At 41.0% G+C, this 21,526-nt stretch overlaps 1 protein-coding gene and 1 long non-coding RNA gene across 7 annotated transcripts in view; one reads left to right on the forward strand and one right to left on the reverse strand.

Moving 5' to 3' along the window:
- Positions 1-749: 749 nt before the first annotated feature.
- LOC147754354 (uncharacterized) lies at positions 750-15,153 on the reverse strand. Its single transcript, XR_015316460.1, has 3 exons — positions 15,042-15,153; positions 14,110-14,267; positions 750-1,083 (listed from the first exon to the last, which is right to left on the reverse strand). It is a non-coding gene; the product is annotated as an uncharacterized LOC147754354 (long non-coding RNA).
- Positions 838-21,526, forward strand: part of LOC111253835 (uncharacterized) — a 32,345-nt gene continuing 11,656 nt past the window's right edge. The window contains exons 1-3 of one of the 6 annotated variants that reach the window (XM_022813919.2): positions 838-1,112; positions 7,010-7,212; positions 7,504-7,637. In XM_022813919.2, the coding sequence (XP_022669654.1) occupies positions 838-1,112; positions 7,010-7,212; positions 7,504-7,637 (612 nt within the window). Of the gene's footprint in view, positions 1,113-4,541; positions 4,664-7,009; positions 7,213-7,503; positions 7,638-14,198; positions 14,338-15,219; positions 15,359-17,657; positions 18,215-21,447; positions 21,467-21,526 lie in introns of those variants that run through there. The other 5 variants (XM_086974162.1, XM_086974164.1, XM_086974163.1 and 2 more) reach the window with 5 other exon arrangements.

Consider the following 21,526-nt stretch of genomic DNA (forward strand, 5'->3'; position numbering starts at 1 on the left):
TTAGATGTAAGGAATAAACAAGTTGGATCGGAGCAAGTCAGTGGACAGCTTGCATCACAGTATTATATTATAGTAAGGCTACTGATTTCTGTTTGCGATATTGTGTACAGAGCCAGGCGTAATGTTTTGACCTTTCAGATCATAATTAGCATACGATTGGGTACAGGTGCAGGCTTTCTGTTAAACATTTATTAGCAAATTTGGCAATAACCACCTGTGATGCTGTTTTTCCCATCACTTGCTCCAACTGTCCGTCATACATGAATATCGCTTGATACTGGTTATTCCTGCTTCATGGAGACTTTCTATTTTGTGCACTGGATGCTCATTTTTTGTAAGTGGGACACAGGTGAGATAAGGTCTGCCACTTCCCCATCTTCCAGTATCATTTTATTTTGCTGTCATAAAACCCCATAAAGAATACCACTTAACAATTAGATAGGACCAATCTAAATTTTGATGTTCCGACGTAATCATTCTTCATATGCTTAAGCATCCATATCTTACGCCATGCTATATTTAATTAAATGAGAATAAGTAATGTGCATTTAATCAGCCCAACTGGCAAAGTTGTTACAGGGCGTTACTGAGGTACGTCCCGATAAATTACCCACTCATCAGTAATAGATGTTTTTCATTTCCCTTATCCACTTGATGAAGATGCCATATATCTAGATCGACAGTCTACAGTTAATTAACTCATATGATTATTCTAGACAGTGCTCTAATTTATACTTTGTTTCTTGCAGTTGTACAGCGTCGATCGGCCCTGACATCCTCATTACCATTCCTTTCTTTAACCTTGTCCGCTGTTCAGTTAGAAGTGGAAGCTGAGGAATGTCGAGTCTGACGAGCGCCCCTCGAGGCCCCGCGGCCACCTCGGCTGGAGGTGTTCCTAACTACCTCAGTTCTACCTTGTCAACGGTGTCGTCTTGCGCCTCGATGTCGCCAATTTCCCACGTTTCAACACACACACCATTATCGCCACGAGCCCTCCAGGCGCTCCTCGAAGGTGACGATGAGGCGTTTGAAGACGCTGTTGTTGCAATGGATGTTCCATCGCTCCTCGAGCTTGTTCACGCTCTACAGAACTCGATAGCAGTGGAACAAAGGTAAGGAATATCGTTAATATTGTTGATAATCAAGCTTCGAATAGAAAGGTGTTTAGGAGATAGTAGTAGCGCATCTCAACATCTCGATTATATGACCTTTTCGGTCGATCGGATTGGCAAGTTGTCTACTGTTATAATCGTACTGTCGCTCGTAGTAGGACGATAAGTATTTTATCATTTAAGGTGTTGACTGATCCGAGATTCAATAAATAAGGAAAACGAATAGTATAGCTCAGTAACCCAGTCGTTTCTCACTATAGAGGTTACAGACTTTCTGCATGTAATCGGGAATATGGTTATTTATAGACGCACGCCGATTCTGCTACCCTCTACTCAAAACATCTTCAGTATATGCTTCACTCGTTGTTAAGCGTTCATCGAACAAATGCATCATCAAGAACTACGCTCACGGAAAAGTGTGGGATCTCCACTGGCTAGAGCAGTACTACGTGATATTTAAAACAATAGCGGGACAACGACCAGCTCTGATCGGCTAAAAAAGTTTTGGTCGGGTGCTGTCCTTCGTTTGTTTATCACTACCTGCAGTATCGAATCTAGTAAAAAAAGGCGCTATTCATTGTTGTGTCATGATGAACATACAGGAAGGCCACTGCTTCCTAACAGAACGCATCGCTTTAACACTAAAGTTAGAAGGCCTTGTTCCAACATAGCAATAAGTTAAATGTTAACTTATAAAGTTTAACAGAAGATATCTCATTTCGGCGCGGTAGTTCATCGCCCTAAGAAACCGTGTGTTTTATATCGATTTGAGCGAAATCGATTTATTTCTTGTAGCTCTGTTAGAGTAGTTGAAAGCAAGACGAGAATAATTCATTAGCTCCCGGCATAGGAATTTCTCAATAAGGAGCGGGCGACAAGGTAAACAAATCTATTGCGATGTGTTTTCAAGATGCCCTTTGAGTGAAACGCGTGCCCAGCCCTTTGAACAACCTCGTGCGGGGAAGGTTCCAAATGAATTACATGGCCTAGCTAACTATAGACGCGATTTTTAGATTAAAACGTCTACCTAGGTGAAAGTTGTGGCCTGCTTGGTTCGCAAGCTTCCAGGTGGCTTTGTCGACATAAAACTTTAAATACAGCAAAGACCTGTTGGCAACAGGATGCACAATTTATCGAAGTGTCGGCCTTTTCTATAAATCCGTACGCATTGTGGTTTGGAAAGGAGATTCGAGTATTCAGAACAGTTATGAAGCGTATGTGTTGACGGCCACGCCGGTAATTTGCCTTTTTACAGCTGCGCCTAGCCGCAAAAATAAGCTAAGAAGTTTTCTACTTTCTGATGTAACAATAAGGGTACACGTTTGCCAGCTATCTAAAACCTGTCTCGCCTAGAAGCATCGGCTGAACTGTTCAGTTCTGCTCCGCAGAAAATCACGAACACGCTGTAAATAATCAGAGCATGTCAGATCTTGTTAATTTTGACAAATTAGTGGCTGCAAGTATTTCGCCAACGTCAATGCCTATTCGCAAATTCTATGGAGGTTTTTTGCGAATACAGATAGCCTATGAAACATGCAACAGCTTGAACTGTTATCAGTGGTAAAACGTTAGTAGTGGTGAAAACCTCCGAAAGTAGCTCATCAGCTAGTGCCCAGCTTCGGAAATTACCAAATGTTCTTATTACCCTTGAAACGTTTGTGTTACCATTCATAGAATGTTTGCATAATATCGCCGAATTCTGCTATAAGACGCTTTCATTTGGTGCCCAAGAACTGAAAATTCAAGGGTTTACTCTATTACGTGTTTCAGATTGTAGCGCTCGGTATTAAGCCATGATTTTATCTGTCTCTTCTTTGATCGGATGGTATAGTGCGACAGTCGCTTTTTTTTCGTCAAGTATTATAGAATTTAGTCATCGGGAAGTGCCGCCTTCAAGCGAGACTTCATTCAATTGAGTATGTTTTTTTTCAAAGTAAATTAACCACCCCGAGTGAGAAGTCTTTTGAATGTTCGTATCTTTTAACAACACTATCAAAAACGAATTTTGCTAGTTCGGTTCAATCTAGCGATTCGCAATGCCCTGTTAATCTATTATACACTACAGTATTTATATGCCTCGTGTTTTCGTCTTATTTTCGTTTTTTAATTAAGGTTGCAGATATGATCTAGATGCGATTTGGAGTAAACAGCTAGCAAATGTTTACTTGTAGATAAATGCACCTTCTTCTGTGTGTTGTATGTACAGAAAACCATAGAGGACTGAAAATAATTAGTAAAAATTACGGACTGAATGTAGACGACAATTTCGCTCTCCAGCCTCCTTCTTTTTTATGTTTTAATTGAGGCGCTGATACCAAATATCAGGTACAAAAATCACATGCACACCATCAAAACGATGCTTGAAATGAAATCGTTTTTAGGTTTTCTTAACTGAAATTCCTAATAAAGTGTTTTGCACCTCTGATTTTTCTGCATCCTTTAGAACTAAGGGATCCGCAAACGAGAACGACTGATGGTGAAATTGTGCGACTCCTACAGAGAAATTGGTGCCGCTTTTGGCTCTTAATGCCTCTCCCTGCCTACGGGGCATAGCAAAACCAGCGGACGAAATGTGCGGACGAGCGTTGCTTGACTTCGTCGCCGTAAAATGTTTGTGATACATGGATAGTTACCATGACAAGCACAAGAAAAATTACGTCATTATCTATTTTCATTTCCTCCCGCATCGAATGGGGTTGGCCTTTAAACCGCGGCTTCAGTTGAAAAGAATTCAACATGTGGTCGAGCCGTAACCTGCAAACGATTATATATATATATCTGCGAACAATAAGCCAAAACCATACGGCCGTCTCGATATGCGTGTATATCTGGACACAGGTCTCTATAAAGGAATGGATTCATTTGTGGTGTAATGCCCTGATTGGTTGATGAACGTGGTGTCGCTTGTTGCGTCCCGTGGTCGAAAATGTCATTTTTGGGCGAAATGTCGCTCCGACATCACGTCAGCACGCGCCCAAGGCGCGTGATGACGTGAATGTTTGGCTGGCGGGAAGTTAACCGAACGCTATGATTGTAAAGGAACCGTTGCTCCGACTTAAATGGATTCAGAAAAGTTGGCCGAGAAGCTACAACTACAGTGTACTATACATTCTATATAAATATAAAACATAAAAAAAATCGTAACGAACGATTTATAATACCTTATATATTTTATAATATATAATACCTTAGTATAATTAGCTCGTTTTTAGATAGCTATTATAATAAATAAGGGGCCTGTTTTTGCACTAAGCAGTGGAAAAATGAATGAAGTATCCATCAAAGCAAAATTACAGGAACGTTAATACATCCAAATACTACTTCTCGGAACTTTCTAGGATGCTAAGAGTTCAGAGTCTCAAAAGGGCTGGGTGCTCCCTAGGGGACTGAGAAACAATGTGGCAAAACACAATGCTATGTCAGCGCTTCAATGCGGAAAGAATAATGACGGAGCTTGTAAAGACGTCTACTGTAGAAATACCACCAGTAGTACAAATTGGCCTCTTCTGTATAGTTACTACGAAGCTCTGGGTCCCGATACTAACGGCAGGGTATGTATGATGAAATAAAAAAAAGTTTTATTAAAATTGCTTAGTCTTCTGGAGCGACCATATACACACACACACACACGTACGCAGGTGTAGAATACGCAGGAAAATTACAGTAGTTCAGGATTTCCCCTTAACTTTGTCTCCAGTTTAGTCCTTTTAAAGCGGTCGACTGTTAACTAATTCATACGTTTGGTAATTCCCAAGTGGTCCAATGACAGCTGGTACACGGGGTAAATTCGAATTTCGGCGTAAACACACTTCGTTTCGTGTCGGGGGGTCAGCCGTCTGCACTAATAATGCCAAACGGCGAAAATACCACACGCGAAAATCGAAACGTTAGTCCATGCATCTGAATTTAACTTGACTGTAAGTATCGTAGACATGCTCTGCTTACTCTGTATAAGGTTGTACCTATTTCCGGGCTAGGTATAACCACTCAAATTTCGGCTAAAATAACAGAAATGATCATATGGCCTGAAGCTTAGCAATTCGTAAGTGATCATGTAGGGCTGGGCCGTATCTCAGCCATGCAGCGCGGCCTATAGTGGCTTCCAACGATTTTTATATAGTCCTAGCGGTGTTCATGAACGACTTGAACGAAAGCGCATTTATAGCAGGTAATTGAGGATGCATTGCGGATTATAGATTTCCATTGGAGGATCGTATGCCTAAAATCTCATGAAATCGTGTTCATGATGGCCAGGCTTAGAATCCGAAGCGTTTTGATAACAATAATGAAATTGAGGGATGTTCTGACTTTCTAAATGTGTACCTATGTACTACTATTCTGTTATTGACCACCACGTTGGGCTATGTAAGTGAAATGCAATATATTTTAACATCTAATGGATGTAGCGAAGGCACATTCTAGTCTGCTTGGCCTGCCTGGCCAGATTTCTGCTTAGCAACACTGGCGATTTAATCGAGCGTACTTTGTCCTGGCATGTAAAATGATTACCTGATCCGAGGATAATCCGACGAAGTCGTGTTCGTTCTCGTACATGCAATCAATTTCCTATGCAATCTATATAAATAATTGCTCTGGTCAATAAATATCATCTGTCTTTGCTCTCTATAAATGGTTGACGTTATTCTAGTCGACGATATCCAAGAGCAACCCGCAATAGTAGCTCACTTAGAATAGGTCCTTGGAATTTGTCTGTTTAAAACATACGTCCTAAGTACATCGGATTAGTCGATAAAGAGGACCACGTATGCACAACAACAGTTCTAGGTGAGAATTTTACCAATGGCACGTCCAACGTAGACTTCTCTTCGAGTCCGTGGTTGATGGTTTAATTATTGTAAACCAGCTGTCACTGAGCAAGATCTCCTCTGGTGGAGCGTTGATTTGATCGACCGCTGCACGCCTTATGTCAACATGCACGTTTGTGTTGCAGATATATATTGAAACGAGGCATCATCTTCTAAGTAGTGTTTAGTCTATCTTTTTTGGTAAGCAGGTTTCTGCTTTTACCAAATCTATAAATTATCGTCGACCGTCAATATCTTTTACCATCAGTTCAATAACTCCTTTCCTCGCAAAAAGTCCTTCGTCCCCTAACCATTGCATCTCTAAGTTGAAACTTCAACGCAGTTTCTTTTTCAAGAAAGCCGCTATTTTTTCACAAACTGTTGATACATTCCCATGGTATAGGTTGAGTTGAGAGTTTTCTAACTTAGGAAATTTTACCTGTCCTGGAAGTTGCATCTTATATCACAACTATATTTTTCTACTTCCACACATTAATTGCATTTGTTGAAACAGTAGCAGTAAATAAAAAACGTTGATTGCTATTTTGACTAATGCAGCTCCTTTGCTTGGATAAGGTCGCATTGGCCAGCGGCTACAGCAAATGACTATTTGAATGAATACAATATAAATCAATTGTGTTAGATTGATATGATCAAAAAAATAAACCACGTAGATAAATCATGTTTGAGTCCACGCAACAAACACCGTTCTATGAGAGATCGATCAATTGTGACCCGCTTCTAGAAGCGAACCGTGCCAGACGCTTACAGAAGTGGTAACAGTCCTTACCCAAAAAAAAAAAAACTAAATTATCAGGCTTCGTAACACATTAATGGGCCTACTCGGCCGAAACTTACCGGTGGAATTAAATGAAATTCTTTGTTGTCTGAGTTGTCATATATGCTTATACATCCCTATATCTTAGTTACATAATTTGCGTAGGCGTATCAATGTTTCAATTCTCGCTAATTACTTATCTAGAAAGATACCGGCATGATTGTTGAGGTTCTACAAGGTCAAAACTGCTATTGATCCATTGAATATGCGTTCGGTAAGTTTAACAGCAAGTGTATCTATACACTCTATTGCAGATACTTTGACGCGCTCAGTTTGAAACTGGAATCTGTCGCTCCGGCAACACTCGAATACGAAAAACTTTCGACAGCTTTATGCGCATCGCAACTACAGCTGGCCAAACTGTGTACCCGCAACATGCGATGCTTCACTCAGCAAGCGGTTCGAGCTCGAGAAGACCCCGCTAGCCTTGTGACGACCACTTCGACGAGCAGTGATCGTAAGTTACTGCCAAAGTTTCAAACGTTCTATATAGTATTTGTCGGGACAGTGCAGGTTGGTTCATGACCCGATCAACGGAAACTTTTCGTGATTGTCAGGCATACAAGGTGATCTGTTTCACTTACCTTACGCTAAATATCCACCTATATTTCGTGAGCATATTTAAATTCTATTCTATCACGATACGGCTGTGTGTGTGTGTGTGTGTTAAAATACTACGACGTATCCTTTTTCGAAGTAAACGTTATTTTTCGTTGATCTAGCATTTTTTGTTTTTCACCCATTTTAGCGACCCTGACCCCATCTGGCGGTAGTGGAAGTTGTGGCACAACTTACCTCAAAGCGTCAACGTCGCCTGTATTCGATTATGACGATAGTCTTATGCATGACTTCAATGCTGTTGAAAGACTCACACAAGATCAGGTTGGTCTGATACATATATTGGCAAAATTTCGGCTTTCATATATAAACTTCTTTTTCTTTGCTCTTTTCCTTAAACATTATGCACACCGGACTGAATGTCCTTACGTAACGGTAACTTTGATCCCGACTAACAAAAAATGCTTAAATGGCAAAAGTGATCAAACTACTTAATAATAACCCTTTCTAAAAGCTGGGAAAATTATTCAATGATTGTCAAGGCACAGACGAAACTAAAGATCAAGCCTCGTCACAAACAAACAACTTTCGACAGGGCACAACTTGACAACAACTCATTCAGGTGACCGGCCTGGATAGCCAACCACGTTTACGTTTGCTATAGTAATTATTGACCATGGTTGTCATCAATGTCAATCCCATGCATCATGCACGTTTGTGTGCCGATAGGGCTAGCGCGTATGGAGTTCACAAGTATCAGTACAAAGTACAATGCCAATAAACTCCAAATCTAGCTACTGCGCGATTTCGTTGGACTGCCTTTTTCTTATCCCATGTAACAGTCTGGATTAGATCTTCTTTCGCTTTTGGTGCCTTGTCGTTTCGATACAGACAGGGAACAACGGACGGCATGAGAAGAAGAAGAAGAAACCGATGATGGAGTTTATCCTAGCTATTAGTTTCAACGTTATCCCTCCCAGGATAGTCCAGTCGATTCGAAGGTAACGATGATCTGCAGGTGACGGGCAAAAATCTGACAAAAACGCAGAAAACGGACAAGGGAATTATCCCCATGGTGTAATTTTAATACTTTTTTGGGTTTACCATTATGACGACATCATGCTGAATCATCATTTGCTACTAATGCCAGCAGACTTCGGCAAAAGGATCGTGCAACAGCAATGAAATAATGAACATCTTTCCTTGTCAGCCTGCTTTCATGCCGGGCTATGCAATGTTATGTATTTCTTCGACATCTTTCGCTTCGCCAGTTAACGATCCTCGACGATGTCCAGCGCTGCATTAACGATTGTTTGCTTTGATTAGTAGATACGACGACATCATGGTTTATCGACGACTGACGATAGCAGAAGTAATCACTGGAGACGCCTGACCGAGGCCTGGGAAGGAGAAATGTGATCGGGCAATCATGTTTCGCCTTAAGTGATGCTTAATAGCGGAACCATCTGTAGAAATCAATTTTCAAAGATTTCCTGTTCTTAGTATGCGCTTGGTGCCTCCAATCGCTTTTAAAAAACACCCCCATTATAATATTTGTTTATATAAATACTAATAACATCAAAATAGGAAATTCAGAGGGTGTATCTCTTCGGTCGTAGTTGGTCAGAGGGATTGGCGGGCAATAGTTACGGCATTATCCCGATGCTTGAATAATGTATTGACTGAAAATATCGAAACCACCTGCCAATGATGGGTTACTGTATTTCATTATACGACGGCTCAGTCGTAACCAATGATAACGGAACAGCATTGCGGCTAACGATTTATGATAATTCTGTTTCTAAATGAGGTTGAGCATCACGGGGTGAATACCTTCGAACGTCCAGTCAGAATCTATTGACTATTGACATGCTGTGTTTTATAAGGTGATCGCTTTTCCAACGACCAGTTAATAGGTGTGATTATTCAGGCGCACTTTTTTACTATCACACAATTGTGGATATATTTAAATTCAAGTGTGCAAGCTTTACTTGAAATCTGCCGGGTCGCGTTAGTATCTTTAGAACCCACACCTCCCTTGGATTTACTGCAGTGTGCAAACAGCTACACCAGATATATCTTGCGCTCGAACTTGAGTACAAAGTTTGAACGCAAGATACAGGATAGTTTCGGAATGGTCGACCTCGTAATAGACCTGTACGTGAATAAACACGCATACACTAAAGACGTGTATGTCTCGAACTCTTACGGCCGATATCGCCGTTAGATATTCTATCGGGTCACTGTCTTCCCTAGGCTACAACGTGCCTTCAAGATCAGCAGGCAAATACATTACCCGTTAAGCTATCACGGGGTTCGATACGCTAAACACCTGACGAACCCGCTATGGCAGGGGGCTCCTCTTTTCATCTTCTGATCCGATTAGATACTTTCGTAGACTAATATTGATCGGATGAATTCAGAATTCATGACGTTTGGCATTCTTTCCTACCCCTTAATAAACAACTATCACAGCTGATCGGAAACTGTTCGAAACTGTAGTTTCTTTGTCATGATTATGTTTGCTGGTATGTATGGTATACAAATAATAACAGTAATTATAATACTTAATAGAAATCAATCATGGTACTATATGTACTCTTGTATGTAAATCTTCGTGGACAGATTACCATGACCAGAAGACATTTAAATCTAATCTAAGCGCGAGAGATTTGTTATCATCTACTCCACATAACGATAGTAGAAGCATTTGGACTTCTGCTGTTTTGCTCGAATACATATGGGTTCTTGCAAAGTTAATCCAATAAGGTCGCTCCCAAGAGTGCTGTTGGCCTTCAGTTAGCTGGCCGATAACTCACCGAAAACGGCCATACTTAACACCATAGCAAATGCATCATTCTTCAATCATTTCTTTAAAACCCTATTGCTGGCTTGACCCTTCGCCACCTTCGTAGAGCAAGGGCACACCAACAGGATCCGTCAATCAAGTCGCTGCATTTATGCTTACTACGCATTCTTTTATCGACACGAAGTATCAACATAACATAACTGCCGTATACACAATTCGATGGTTTTGGGAATTGACTCTTGTAAAGGCGGGATCTTTCCGATCGGACCTGATGTATTCCGCTGTCTAAACAACTGCCCTTTTCTGTCTGTCTGTTTTTTTTTTTCATTATTTCCTCACTCGCCAACCAGTCCAGTCGCTGCGTAGCCGTTTATATGACGGGGTTAGCGTAATAATGATTAGGCGAATAAGGTCTCCATGGTCCTGCTGTTTTGACTGCTACATTCATGTCCGGGTTGTAATGAAGTCTACCATGACTAGCAATTTTACGAATTTCAAACTTAGCACTTCACCTGAAGGCCCCGGCAAGCTAAGAGGTCACCGGGTGTGTACGCTAGAGCCTCCATGCAACGGGATATCTAGCGCAACAAATCTAAACGCAGCCCCCGAGCGAGTACGACTTCAGGACTGTTCACAATGGTCCTGGTAGCCATTATCGATTACGCAAAACGCCATCTTGTAAGAGCGCAGCAGACAGATACCACAGAAATATTTTGCATATATATAGGCGGAGATCGGATGTACCCTGTGTGATGGATATTTCTCGAATGTCAATCATATCTTGTTATGTTTTGACGCTTTCATATCCATAGGGTTTTGTATTTAGGTACTTACGCGTTAGCTTTGTTACGCTGTCTCGACTCTAAGGGAAGTTGATACGATCACTTTTCCTCGAAACGAAACGGATGTACCTTAAGTTCCAACCTTCGCCTGGATTCAGGCTATACATTAGAAGCCGATGTTAGGTTAGCTAACAGAATCCCCCATTTAGCCAAGAGCATATGGATTACTCAGAGAGGGTAATCCACCGGTGTTATGGTCGCCTGTCAATGCACTCATCGCATACCCCTTAACAAATACCTGATCTTATGCATCAGAGATACTGACGAAAATGTTAAAATCAAATTATTTTTCCTTTTTGTTGATTGATGCCTGACATGCTGACAAGTTCATTATTTGTCTATGCTTTACTATATTTTCCTTAATATATCTTCACTCTTATGCGCCAGTTTAGTACGATATCCTGTTATTGGTATTTAACTCGATTCGTTTAAACGTGAAAAATGGCGGTACTTTTGAATTTTTACACTATGCGGTTCGATTGACACTGAATTCTGTTTTAATATCAAAGAGCTTGCGTAAAATTGCATATTGACAAAATGCGCTTTTTACAGTTCTCCATGAGACACAATAAAGCTTCTATTAAACATGGGCGATTTCCCTTTTTCCATGAAATGGAGCCCAAATGAATCGTGTATGCCTAAGCATTTTGCCTCAAGATCGCCCTAACTACTGATTGATTATAAGTAGTGCCCTGAATACTCTATGGATGTTAACAGCAGTTGAAATTTCGGGCGATAGCCAAATAAGAGATTGATGCTTGCAGTCCAACAGGACCGATCTTCATCGGTACGCGATTCTGTGACCAGGATACTGATCTGCAATTCTGCAGTAACTATTATATACCTGGATGTTTGCGTTTCGAAATTTCATATTTTAATGATGAAAAGGCGCAATTCAGCGCACAGATGTGCACAGTCTAAATACAATAGTAGATAGAAACAACACTGATCGCTGGACGACGAGAGAAAACTATTAGAAAAATAAAGTAATACTCGGAGCGGTAAGGAAACGAGTAAATAATGAATATTGCTATGTACATCGAGACAAACATGGCTAATGGAGATTTAAGTACACGAGAAGAATCACGGGGCGTTGGTAGGGCCGACGTTCGGCAAAAGCCCAGCCCGACAAGGATGACGGGGCGAAGCTCAACGGCAAATTTCGTGGTTCCAAAAAGACGGTTGACGACGTCAATGATGGTAACTATCATACGGAACAAAATTTAAAAAGGCATGTAAAGTTATCGAACAGGATGAGTGAAGAACAAACTGACAGTCAAACTTATGGCAGGGATACACATCACTGCACGAAGCGAGAAATTCGTTGGATTTCATCGTTCACCAAGTTACGCGCACAAACGCATAAGCGCTTATAAAAACGTACGACTAACAATTCTAAGTGACGACCCGACCATAGAACTATGGAAAAGACTTCAGCTGGATCTGATGCATTTGCGTAGACCTGGCCGTTCGTAACGCCAATATCGCTAGTGGCCGCTATGGCTAGCGGCCATCGCCCCGCGAATGTGTCCCATTGTTCTGTGTTGTTGTGGGGCTGAAAAACCAGGGGCGGGATAGCTCGCCCGACGAACAAATACACAGCAAACAAAAAATGGCGTTTGCCGATCATCAGCGGCAACTGAATAGGCGAACCAGATGCTTCCTCTACCCCCCGCATGCCCATCACTGACTTTGTTATGTATGATACGATGCCATCGCTGCCAGTACTTCTACTTCTATAATATTACTGTTGCTATTATAGTAGTTCATTTTGGCTTTTTGGGGCTTCCACCGCCATCAGCAGCGGCGGCAAAACGTAAGCAAAGACTTGCCGACGCAACTAGCTCCAGCTTGGGTCGGACGAATGGATGCATTAGACGGGAAACAGTGGCCCACCTAGGAGGAAGGGAGGTTAGTCAAGTGGACAGGGCCGAACACCGACTCGCGTATGGGGCCAAAACATAACCATGCTGATTTTGGCCTCGCACACAAAACGTCAAATCAGTAATTACCGGTGAAAGAGTACGGGGATCTTCTGCTGATGGTCAACACAGGACACGTGTTACTAGCGCCATCGCTGGAATCAACTGTTAGTTTTTGACTGGTAGATCCCGATCGAAGAGGTGTTGGCTGCATTGCATGTCGTCGACGTTATTGTGCTTTGTTGTAATACATGAGTGTAGCTATTAGTGCTGTTAGATATGGTTAAGGTTATTGTTAGAGTAAATAAGGTAGAATGCGTTTGTTCCAGTGGAGTAAAGCCCTTGCTGGAAAGGCTCATAAAGACGGTGGATGGCCTGTGTAGCGTCTTCACATCACCGTAATCCCTCGTTCTCAAGTGTGTGTCAACTACAGTATCTTTTTGTGGATAGACATAGGTATCTTTTTAGGATTATGACTAACGCTAGTAATTAGAGGAGCAGGCAGTATCCTGACTCAGCGGCTCCGTAGAAGCTATCAGAAATTACCGGTATGGTAGATAGAGTATGAGACGAGCATCCTCTACATCTGTCTGTTTTTTTTTTATAATAGTAAATAGAGCATAAGTGGCGCAAGCTCTGACTTGAGCAATGTGTTCAATGATGGACAGTGGCAAAGGGAAGTCCGTTTATTGGACATGTACCCTGTCGACGCTTATATCTGCCGTTGTCTTGGTTTGGATAGAAAGACAAACGTTACGTTTGCGTGTGTAGTATTGATTATCTTTCAAATTTGCGGTGCACACACTCGCACCAGTCATTTCCTATTAAGTTACATATTTCTCGAGAGTGAGTTCAACTTCTACCTCTGAGAAAAAATGTCTACTGAAGTAATCTGGGTCAAATTCATTCAGTAGTGGTTTATTTAGTCGCTACTTTGCTACGCGGAGCGTCCATGTAGTAGTAGTAGTAGTAGCAGCAGCAGTAGCGTGTTTCTTAAAGACGGCGATTACGTAAGTGAAGACCATATCTTGTAGCAGACCCCAACATCGCCTTATCAACGTATCTCCGCCTTAGGGCTAGAAAGGCGCATTAACACACGCATTGATAGCAAACAGGACGCTGAATGTTGTGTTTACCAATTTATCTGCAGCACCAAACGCTATCGACATGATTGGAAAAGTATTATTTACAATATGCGTAAATAGAGAGAGTTATTGATTTACCTGTACACCTTTCTGTAATCCCACTAGCATTGTACGAGCGGCAGATGCAAATACACAGGTCCCCGTAACGGTCGAGTAATAACGCGTTTGCTTACGGAACTTAGATAGTCTAGGTTCGATGCCGGGCGTAGACGCACTTGGTTCAGTGTTGTGAGGAGCTATAAAAGTAGTGGGCATCAAAGTCATTTGTAGAGTTTTGCCACGAGAAACGAAGTATTTCATTGTTGAGTATGTGTACATTGTCGTTATAATCGTTTGTATTACGTATATTTTCTGTGAACACATAATGGATTAATTAGAGTGAGAGTCAATTTTGAATGCGGCTTCACAGACGTATACCAGATATTGCTTCGTTTACGTTGTTTCGGATCATGGTGAAAGACGGTGAGGTTAAGTCTATTTGACGGTTATATAATAGGGCTGTTGACACGTTAGTCTCTCGCCATAGAGACATGTTTCCATTGTCGCCGTTATTTCTGCAGACAACGTTACTGGAAAACTTTCGTAAAGGTCTACGAAATATCCAGCGCGGTCCAAGATCACCTAGCGTAGCAAACGATTGTCGTTTTGCAACGAACATTACAAAATGACAAAGTAGCAAACTTCCTGATGGATTTGGGCTGTCTGTATGAAATGTGGGGTGCGTTAGAACGATGGAAATATCCGTGCCAATGTAGATGTCGTAAAGAGGTGACAGACAAGACGAAGTCAACCAATAGCCTCTATGAACGAAAAGGTGAAGTGCCCAAGTAGGTGATATGATACAGGCAAACATGAAGGAACTAAGTAAAAGATAGAAGTGTTAAAATATAATAGAGATACAATTTCTAGCTTAACTTTGACTGATGTTTTCAATTGGGCATAAAATCTATTGTGCAAGGATCATAGCTGCATGGTCAAGTTCTTACATTGATACAGCCGGTTTTGCTCACCTAGATGACTGTAGAGATGGCGTGTCTATAAGTTGGCAAGTTTAATCTAACGAGTAAAGCCTCTATGGCTTTTCTACGCCTTTTACAAGTGGCGCCATTAACGTGTATCCCAAGGGCTAATCTGTATATCACAAATGTGCCTGGCCACCGTCTTATCTTTGAAGCAGAGCTTAGTTGAAAAGCGTTGAGCTATTCAAACTTTGACATAGCAGTCTCCCAGATTGAAACGTATCGACGGTGCGAGTACGTGGGCCACTAGGACCTAATTACAGCAACGCAGAAGTACGCCTATAAAAAAAAATCGCAGTAAAATCAACGTAAGTAAATGAAATGTCCTTTGTGTGAACAAATCTATTTCCACGCATATGCCCTTTTGGGGCAATGAGATCGACACACTCAGCCGCACTGGCTAGGTTGGTTAAGGTTGTTTGATGCTTGACAACGAATTTGTTTGCGTGTACGCGCGTCGAAAAAGGAAATTTGCATAAAGCGTTTATTTAGAGTAAACTTTACGTATGCCAGCAACTTCACGTACCCAAGTTGACTGCTAAGCGACGACCATTGAAGTAGCCTGCGGTCACTTAATATTTGGCAAAATGTCAAATCGCAACGGTGCTTACTTCTCCGTATCTCTGCGATCGAGACGGCAACGTGTCCCAAACGCAGTACTACTAGTAGTATCAGCAGTGGCAATGGTAGTGTCTGTGTGTTTCTATATGTCTATTCTGTGTTGGCACATATGCATAACCATCTATCGCGCTAATCATCGTTGCTTAAATCGCATTAATTTTCTAAGCTTGGTCGCAATAGTTACTACGTTAACAAAAATAGTCACAGGGTGGACGAGAAGTTGCGGGTGTTCGCTCGAGTTGATCGCAATAACAGCTATTCATTCACCGTTAGGATAGGTGAAAATAAGGCTGAACCGACGTATTGGCGGTCGGCAGAGTCAGCTTGTAGAGAGGCGTCGCGTCCCGGTACCAGCCATGATGTACTTGCTTCATTATTGGAAGCAAGAAAAAACTTACTCAATTGGGATTTCACCGCAGCTCAGAAGGCATACGTTCTGTTACTCGATCGGAACGAGCAAACGGTTGGCATGTGCAACGACTATGGGCAGAGTTCGCTCGGTTTGGGGTAGGGGTAACGACATGGTATGACAAGTGTTGACACACGCGATTGGTCACGGAATCATTACTTGGTTAGCATGGTAGCTTGTTAAGCAATGATTTATCTTTGTCAATTTGTCTTGTCTTCAACTGGACGAGATCAATGTCGCGAACTGTTGTTTTGCCGGTCCCCGTGAGCTTTATTATTCCTGGCGCTGCCAATTACTGAATAAAAATCTCACGAGCTACCACTAGCAGAATAAACCATTTCATTTTGAAAATTTTAGTCGAAATTATCTTCTTCTAAAAATGGAACATATAAACATACCGAAGCGCAATAAGGGTGTAGAGTTAAATAATACCTTATCGTCATGAATGTTCGTTTATGCGGAAAACCCCACGGCAAAAAGGTGCACGTAATATTTAGCCGAACAAAAAACACCTATAGTTTTTGCGTTATAATGGGGTTCTAAGATGTTTCCTTTGCTACCGCGCATAAATGATGGACCGAAATTGAGGGAAGCCTGCAGGAGGGGGTATTTCGGCGTCGCGCGCTAACTCGTTTAACGGCTTTTTTGATAAAATCTTCAGCAGTGTTTAGTAGGAATGGCAACATCTGGCATCCGTAAAACGTAAAAATACGTCTGCATTTGCTGTTGTCTCCAGGCGCCACTACTAGCACAATAACTCGGCTGATTACCGCTAATAAAGCGTCTGTTTGTAACATATCTCGGAAACACAATTTACATACATATGGCCTTTGTGTTTCGATACCGTATTATATCTAGTTGCATGATCCCTAATAAAAAGCCTTCGAACTTTGTCACAAGATGTAGCAATTAACGACAGATTTTTTCATTTTTACTATAGTCTCGCCGTAAGATGGCATGCTAGGAATTGTCACTCAGCTAGTACAGATAAAAGTGTAGTCTAATGATCGTCCATCTCAATACGAAGCTGGGGTCAACTCTGGCCGCTGCATGGTCAGTAGTGGCCGCTGTCAAGGATCAAATAGTTTTATTACTATAATTTGCGTAGAAGGGAAATCGGTAGCGTCTCATATACGTTGGTAGCGTGCGCATGCAAAGAATAACCCAATATTGAAACGTCGAAGAATAACTAAATCACTGGGTTTTAACGATCTTAGTTGCTACACATCGTAGTAATACGTCCCGTCCAATATGGTTGTTGTCCGATCAGTGGTATGAAAACAATTTTTTAAAATACACTTCTACATATGATCGAATCAAGCTGATTTATACATGATGTAATGTCAGCTTTGCCGAGTCATTAATTTCATTATTTACATTTCGCTTACGAAGTTACGTCTAATTGAAGACCCACCGACTGATTCTCTCAGACGACGATTACTCAATGGAACCATAGGCGCCATCTGCTTTTTAGATTTAGAATAATGAGATTTTCTACTGCTAAACAAGTACCTTTTCCAGCTATTTACATCTACCATTTGTCAGATCTAACCGCTGATGGATTGTTTTGATCACAGATTGCTGAGCACCACCCCGAACTGTCCGCTCATCATCTACAAGCAACACAAGTAGGCGTCCGTGAGAGACTAATAGTCGGTCTAGTCATCACTTAGAATCTGCTCAGAGTCACATCGAGATCACTTTAAGATTCTGCCGGCGTTTCTTCGATATTTGATCAGAGATGCTGTCGGCTGGCAATACTAAAGCTAAGAGCTTGCAGTCGTTCGCTAGCTGTGCTTCGAACATCGTTTAATAGTTGGCAGTAGTAATAGTAACTTTCTTGTGGTAAGAAACCAGTAGATCGCCTGATCTCTTCTCACTCTTGTGGTCTCGTCCTCGATCGCGCAAAAGTTAAGAACTCCATTGGTCATAATGGTCCCATACACTCAATGGCAAAAGCTGCTTGCGTTCTGTCCTATGCACTTGCGATAATGAATTTTTTCATGACTCGGCATAACGAGTACATTGTATAACTGGCTGTCGCTAAATATAACGGGATTACCAACTAAATTGACCAGTTGACAAGAAGCGTTGCGATTCATTCGTACGCGCCACAATAGGACAGCTTGCTCAGGTACGTCAGAAAAAAAACAGTCCTGAAATCATATTGCAATATATATCGAGAAACTTGAAACCCTGTCGGAACGAACGCCTTCCCATACCGTACATAAAAGTCAACTTATTATTATGTTCAGACAGTCAGGTACTGAGCCTTTTTATACAGTAATAGGCACAAGTTTATCTAGATATGCCATACGTGTGAATGCTACTGTTCGTCTACTTGAATGGAAAGGCACTTTTTTATATGAACTTGGTTGGGATAAGGTAAATTTTGGGCGATGTGTGTTATCAGAAACGAAATTTCACCTTAAGAATGTTCCTGGCTCAAATATATTATCTAACTTGTCACTGACTACTTTTTGCTGCCTGCTTGCCTGTTCATGGTTCTCGTGGACACTGTGACCCTAATGACCTCACACAAAATTCTTTGGGAGTCGGCCTACCTCAAAAGTACGAGTATCTAGATGACATTCTTCCATAGTCACCAGAGGCTTCGGCTGTTGCTCATTTTTTCACAGACTGGCAAGTTATAAACATGTTACTGAAGCACGCACCTTTCTGTATTTTTTGATATTAGGAAAAATACAGATAACAATTATAGTCTCAGGCTCTATGGTTATATATCGTATATATATATATATATATATATATATATATATATAAAATTATATCCTTTTTATGTCACCATTTGTACGTGTAATTCAGCCATAAAGTTCTGCAGAGTGAAAAACCACAGCAAAACCTCATGGTTTTATCATAGAAAAAAAAAAAATAAATATGTTTGCACAAAACATAAATGGAGAACAATATAACCTGTGATTAAAATACCCACGAGTAAATGCAAACATTTCTTACACCTGACAAGGCAAAATTCATAAGATTTTTTTTAAATTAAAAAATCTAAATTAATTAAAAAATAAAAAAATTGAATGAGAGATCCCGGTGAGATAATAGTCTTACAGTATTAGAGAACATTTGTAGTACAAACTGTTGCCCTAAAAAATAAATCGGCAGTTGCTGTCACTGCTAGAAAGGTACAGCAGTGAAAATAGAAGTTTCAATCAAACGGTATAGTCTAATAAAGTGCTCGTGAGTAACGTTAAAGCTACACGTCTCCATGCAAGTCGGTCGCGTAAAAAAACTTGGACCGCTCTATTCATAGTTAAAGTATTTGTATAGTATGGCCTACATCAGGACGTAGAGATCGTGATAACTTGCCTGCGTGACATTTGGCAAATTGGTTCGGGCTACAACATTTGTCCGGTCGCCTCAAATGTATGACACGCTTATAAAACACGTTTTTCATAGAGATTACCACCAAAACATTGATACAGATTGCTTGAATTTACTTAGCAAAGCGCCTAATAAAACTCCGGACAATATTGAACCAGCCTGTGTTTGCCTATTTGTTTCTATATAAGTATTTAGATCAAGTTTGAAAAATTATCTATGTGATTAACAAGTAAAGGAGGGTCCACATGTTCCCGAATTTTCAATTTAGCGCCAAGTTCTGACCATCGAGTAATTTTTATGTAGTGGAGTTAACTGTATTTTACTTTTATTTTTTAGGGTAGTCTTGTGTACATACTACTAAGTATCTCAACAACGGAGCTTGTTGCGTCTGGGCCGAGAGTCGCTCAGACGCGGCCGTTGTGTTTATCGTCATGAGGACCACTAACCCTCAATCTCTCTTTTTTTCGTTTTTGCTTAGATCCGCTAACCCAGATTTTCATTAAGTAGTCGTAGAGGCAGTGGCCCATTGACTGGAGAACAAAGTTGTTGTGCTTTCTACTGATTTACATGAGCAGTTAGCATTTCGCAGCAGTCAGTATTTCGCACCGTTAAGGCCAGTTTACATAAGAGGGTCAGGTCGGAGTTGTGGCTCATTACTATACTACATGACCTCTGTTGATAATTCCTCTATAAAAGTGCTATCATTTGTAAGTGGTAGCATAGAAAGGAAAGTAAAAAAAAAACCGTAATGGCTATAAAGTTGTTGTTGTTGTTACTGCTGCTGCTACTAGTGTAGTTTTAACAGTCCGTCGTAGCTATTAGTACGACAGCGAGTGCCGTAAGCGATACTGTGGTAAAGGTTTTGTTTGAACTTACTTCTTAGGGAAACATAATCAGAAGCGATTTAGCTATAAGTTTAACAGTCGATGATCCAAACCTGAATTTCACCCTACTGCTATTTTTGTTACTGCGTACGTGTAGTAACCGGTCGACCGAGCAACCTGTAATAGCATTACTATTTCGCTTCCAAAGGAAGAATTTTTAATAGATAGTTACAATAGATAGATAGACTCAATACCGTGCGTCGTGGGAAAAATCGTGAACGTGCTTTAAGTGTCCTAATTTTACTGTGTTTATAGACATTGATGACACCATTCAATTTGGATAGAATAAACGGCTGGTAAAAATCGCGTGAAACACGTACCCCTACATTTTGCTGGTAGTCAGGTCAATGAAGCTATATTTGATAACCGTATGATACAGTTACAAGGAAAAATACATAAATCTACGACGGCAAGAACTACCTATAATTTACGAGTTTCGAGCTCGGAATGGCCGATGGTAAAAAGCTAGCCATAGCAGCGTGGTTTAAGAATCGTCAAAGGAACTTAGCTGTTAGCAATCAGCCTTTTTCTTCTGAGACGTCTCTATAAGATCGTCACCATTATCTAACTGAGTCACTCCGATGATACGATCCTGTATAATTAGGGCTGCAATGTAGAACAGATTTTAAGTTCCAACAGGCCAATTGTATATGATTAACAGAACCGTTGCAACTATAGGCAATCTCAGCGATCAGAGGATCGTTGTCAGCTCGTCATGTTGGAATCTAGAACAACTGAAATTGTTTGAGACTATATGTGCATGCTGACTTTATAAAAGGAAACCCCCTAAAACATCAGAAATCATTATACCCTTTACAATTTCGACGCGTATAAAGTAGTGGCTGCAATGTAATTAATCAGAAAATGAGATAAGCGTCATGATGAGGATGCCAGAGCTCTTACGTGCATTACTCCAGTACCAACTGGCACGATGTCGACCTCACTAGCTCCCTGTGATCTTCGGCGGCCCGTCAATTTTCAATGCTGTGTTTTGTCGTCACCTAAGAAGTATAGGCGCTACCTTTATCAGCCTCTGACCAGCGGAATTTTACAGATATAATAAATAGCAAGCGTTCTCGTCCGTGAGAACTGTTTGCCATCATGGTAGGCCGTATCCAGCGTCTAGACACACATATCAGACATGAACGGTACGGCTTGTTTTTCTTTTTTCACGCTCAGTCAACTAGTATTTGATGTAATTTGGAAAA

The sequence above is a fragment of the Varroa destructor genome, unplaced genomic scaffold, assembly GCF_002443255.2.
Source record: "Varroa destructor unplaced genomic scaffold, Vdes_3.0 BEIS01000007.1, whole genome shotgun sequence".
In the NCBI taxonomy this organism is placed as follows: domain Eukaryota; kingdom Metazoa; phylum Arthropoda; class Arachnida; order Mesostigmata; family Varroidae; genus Varroa; species Varroa destructor.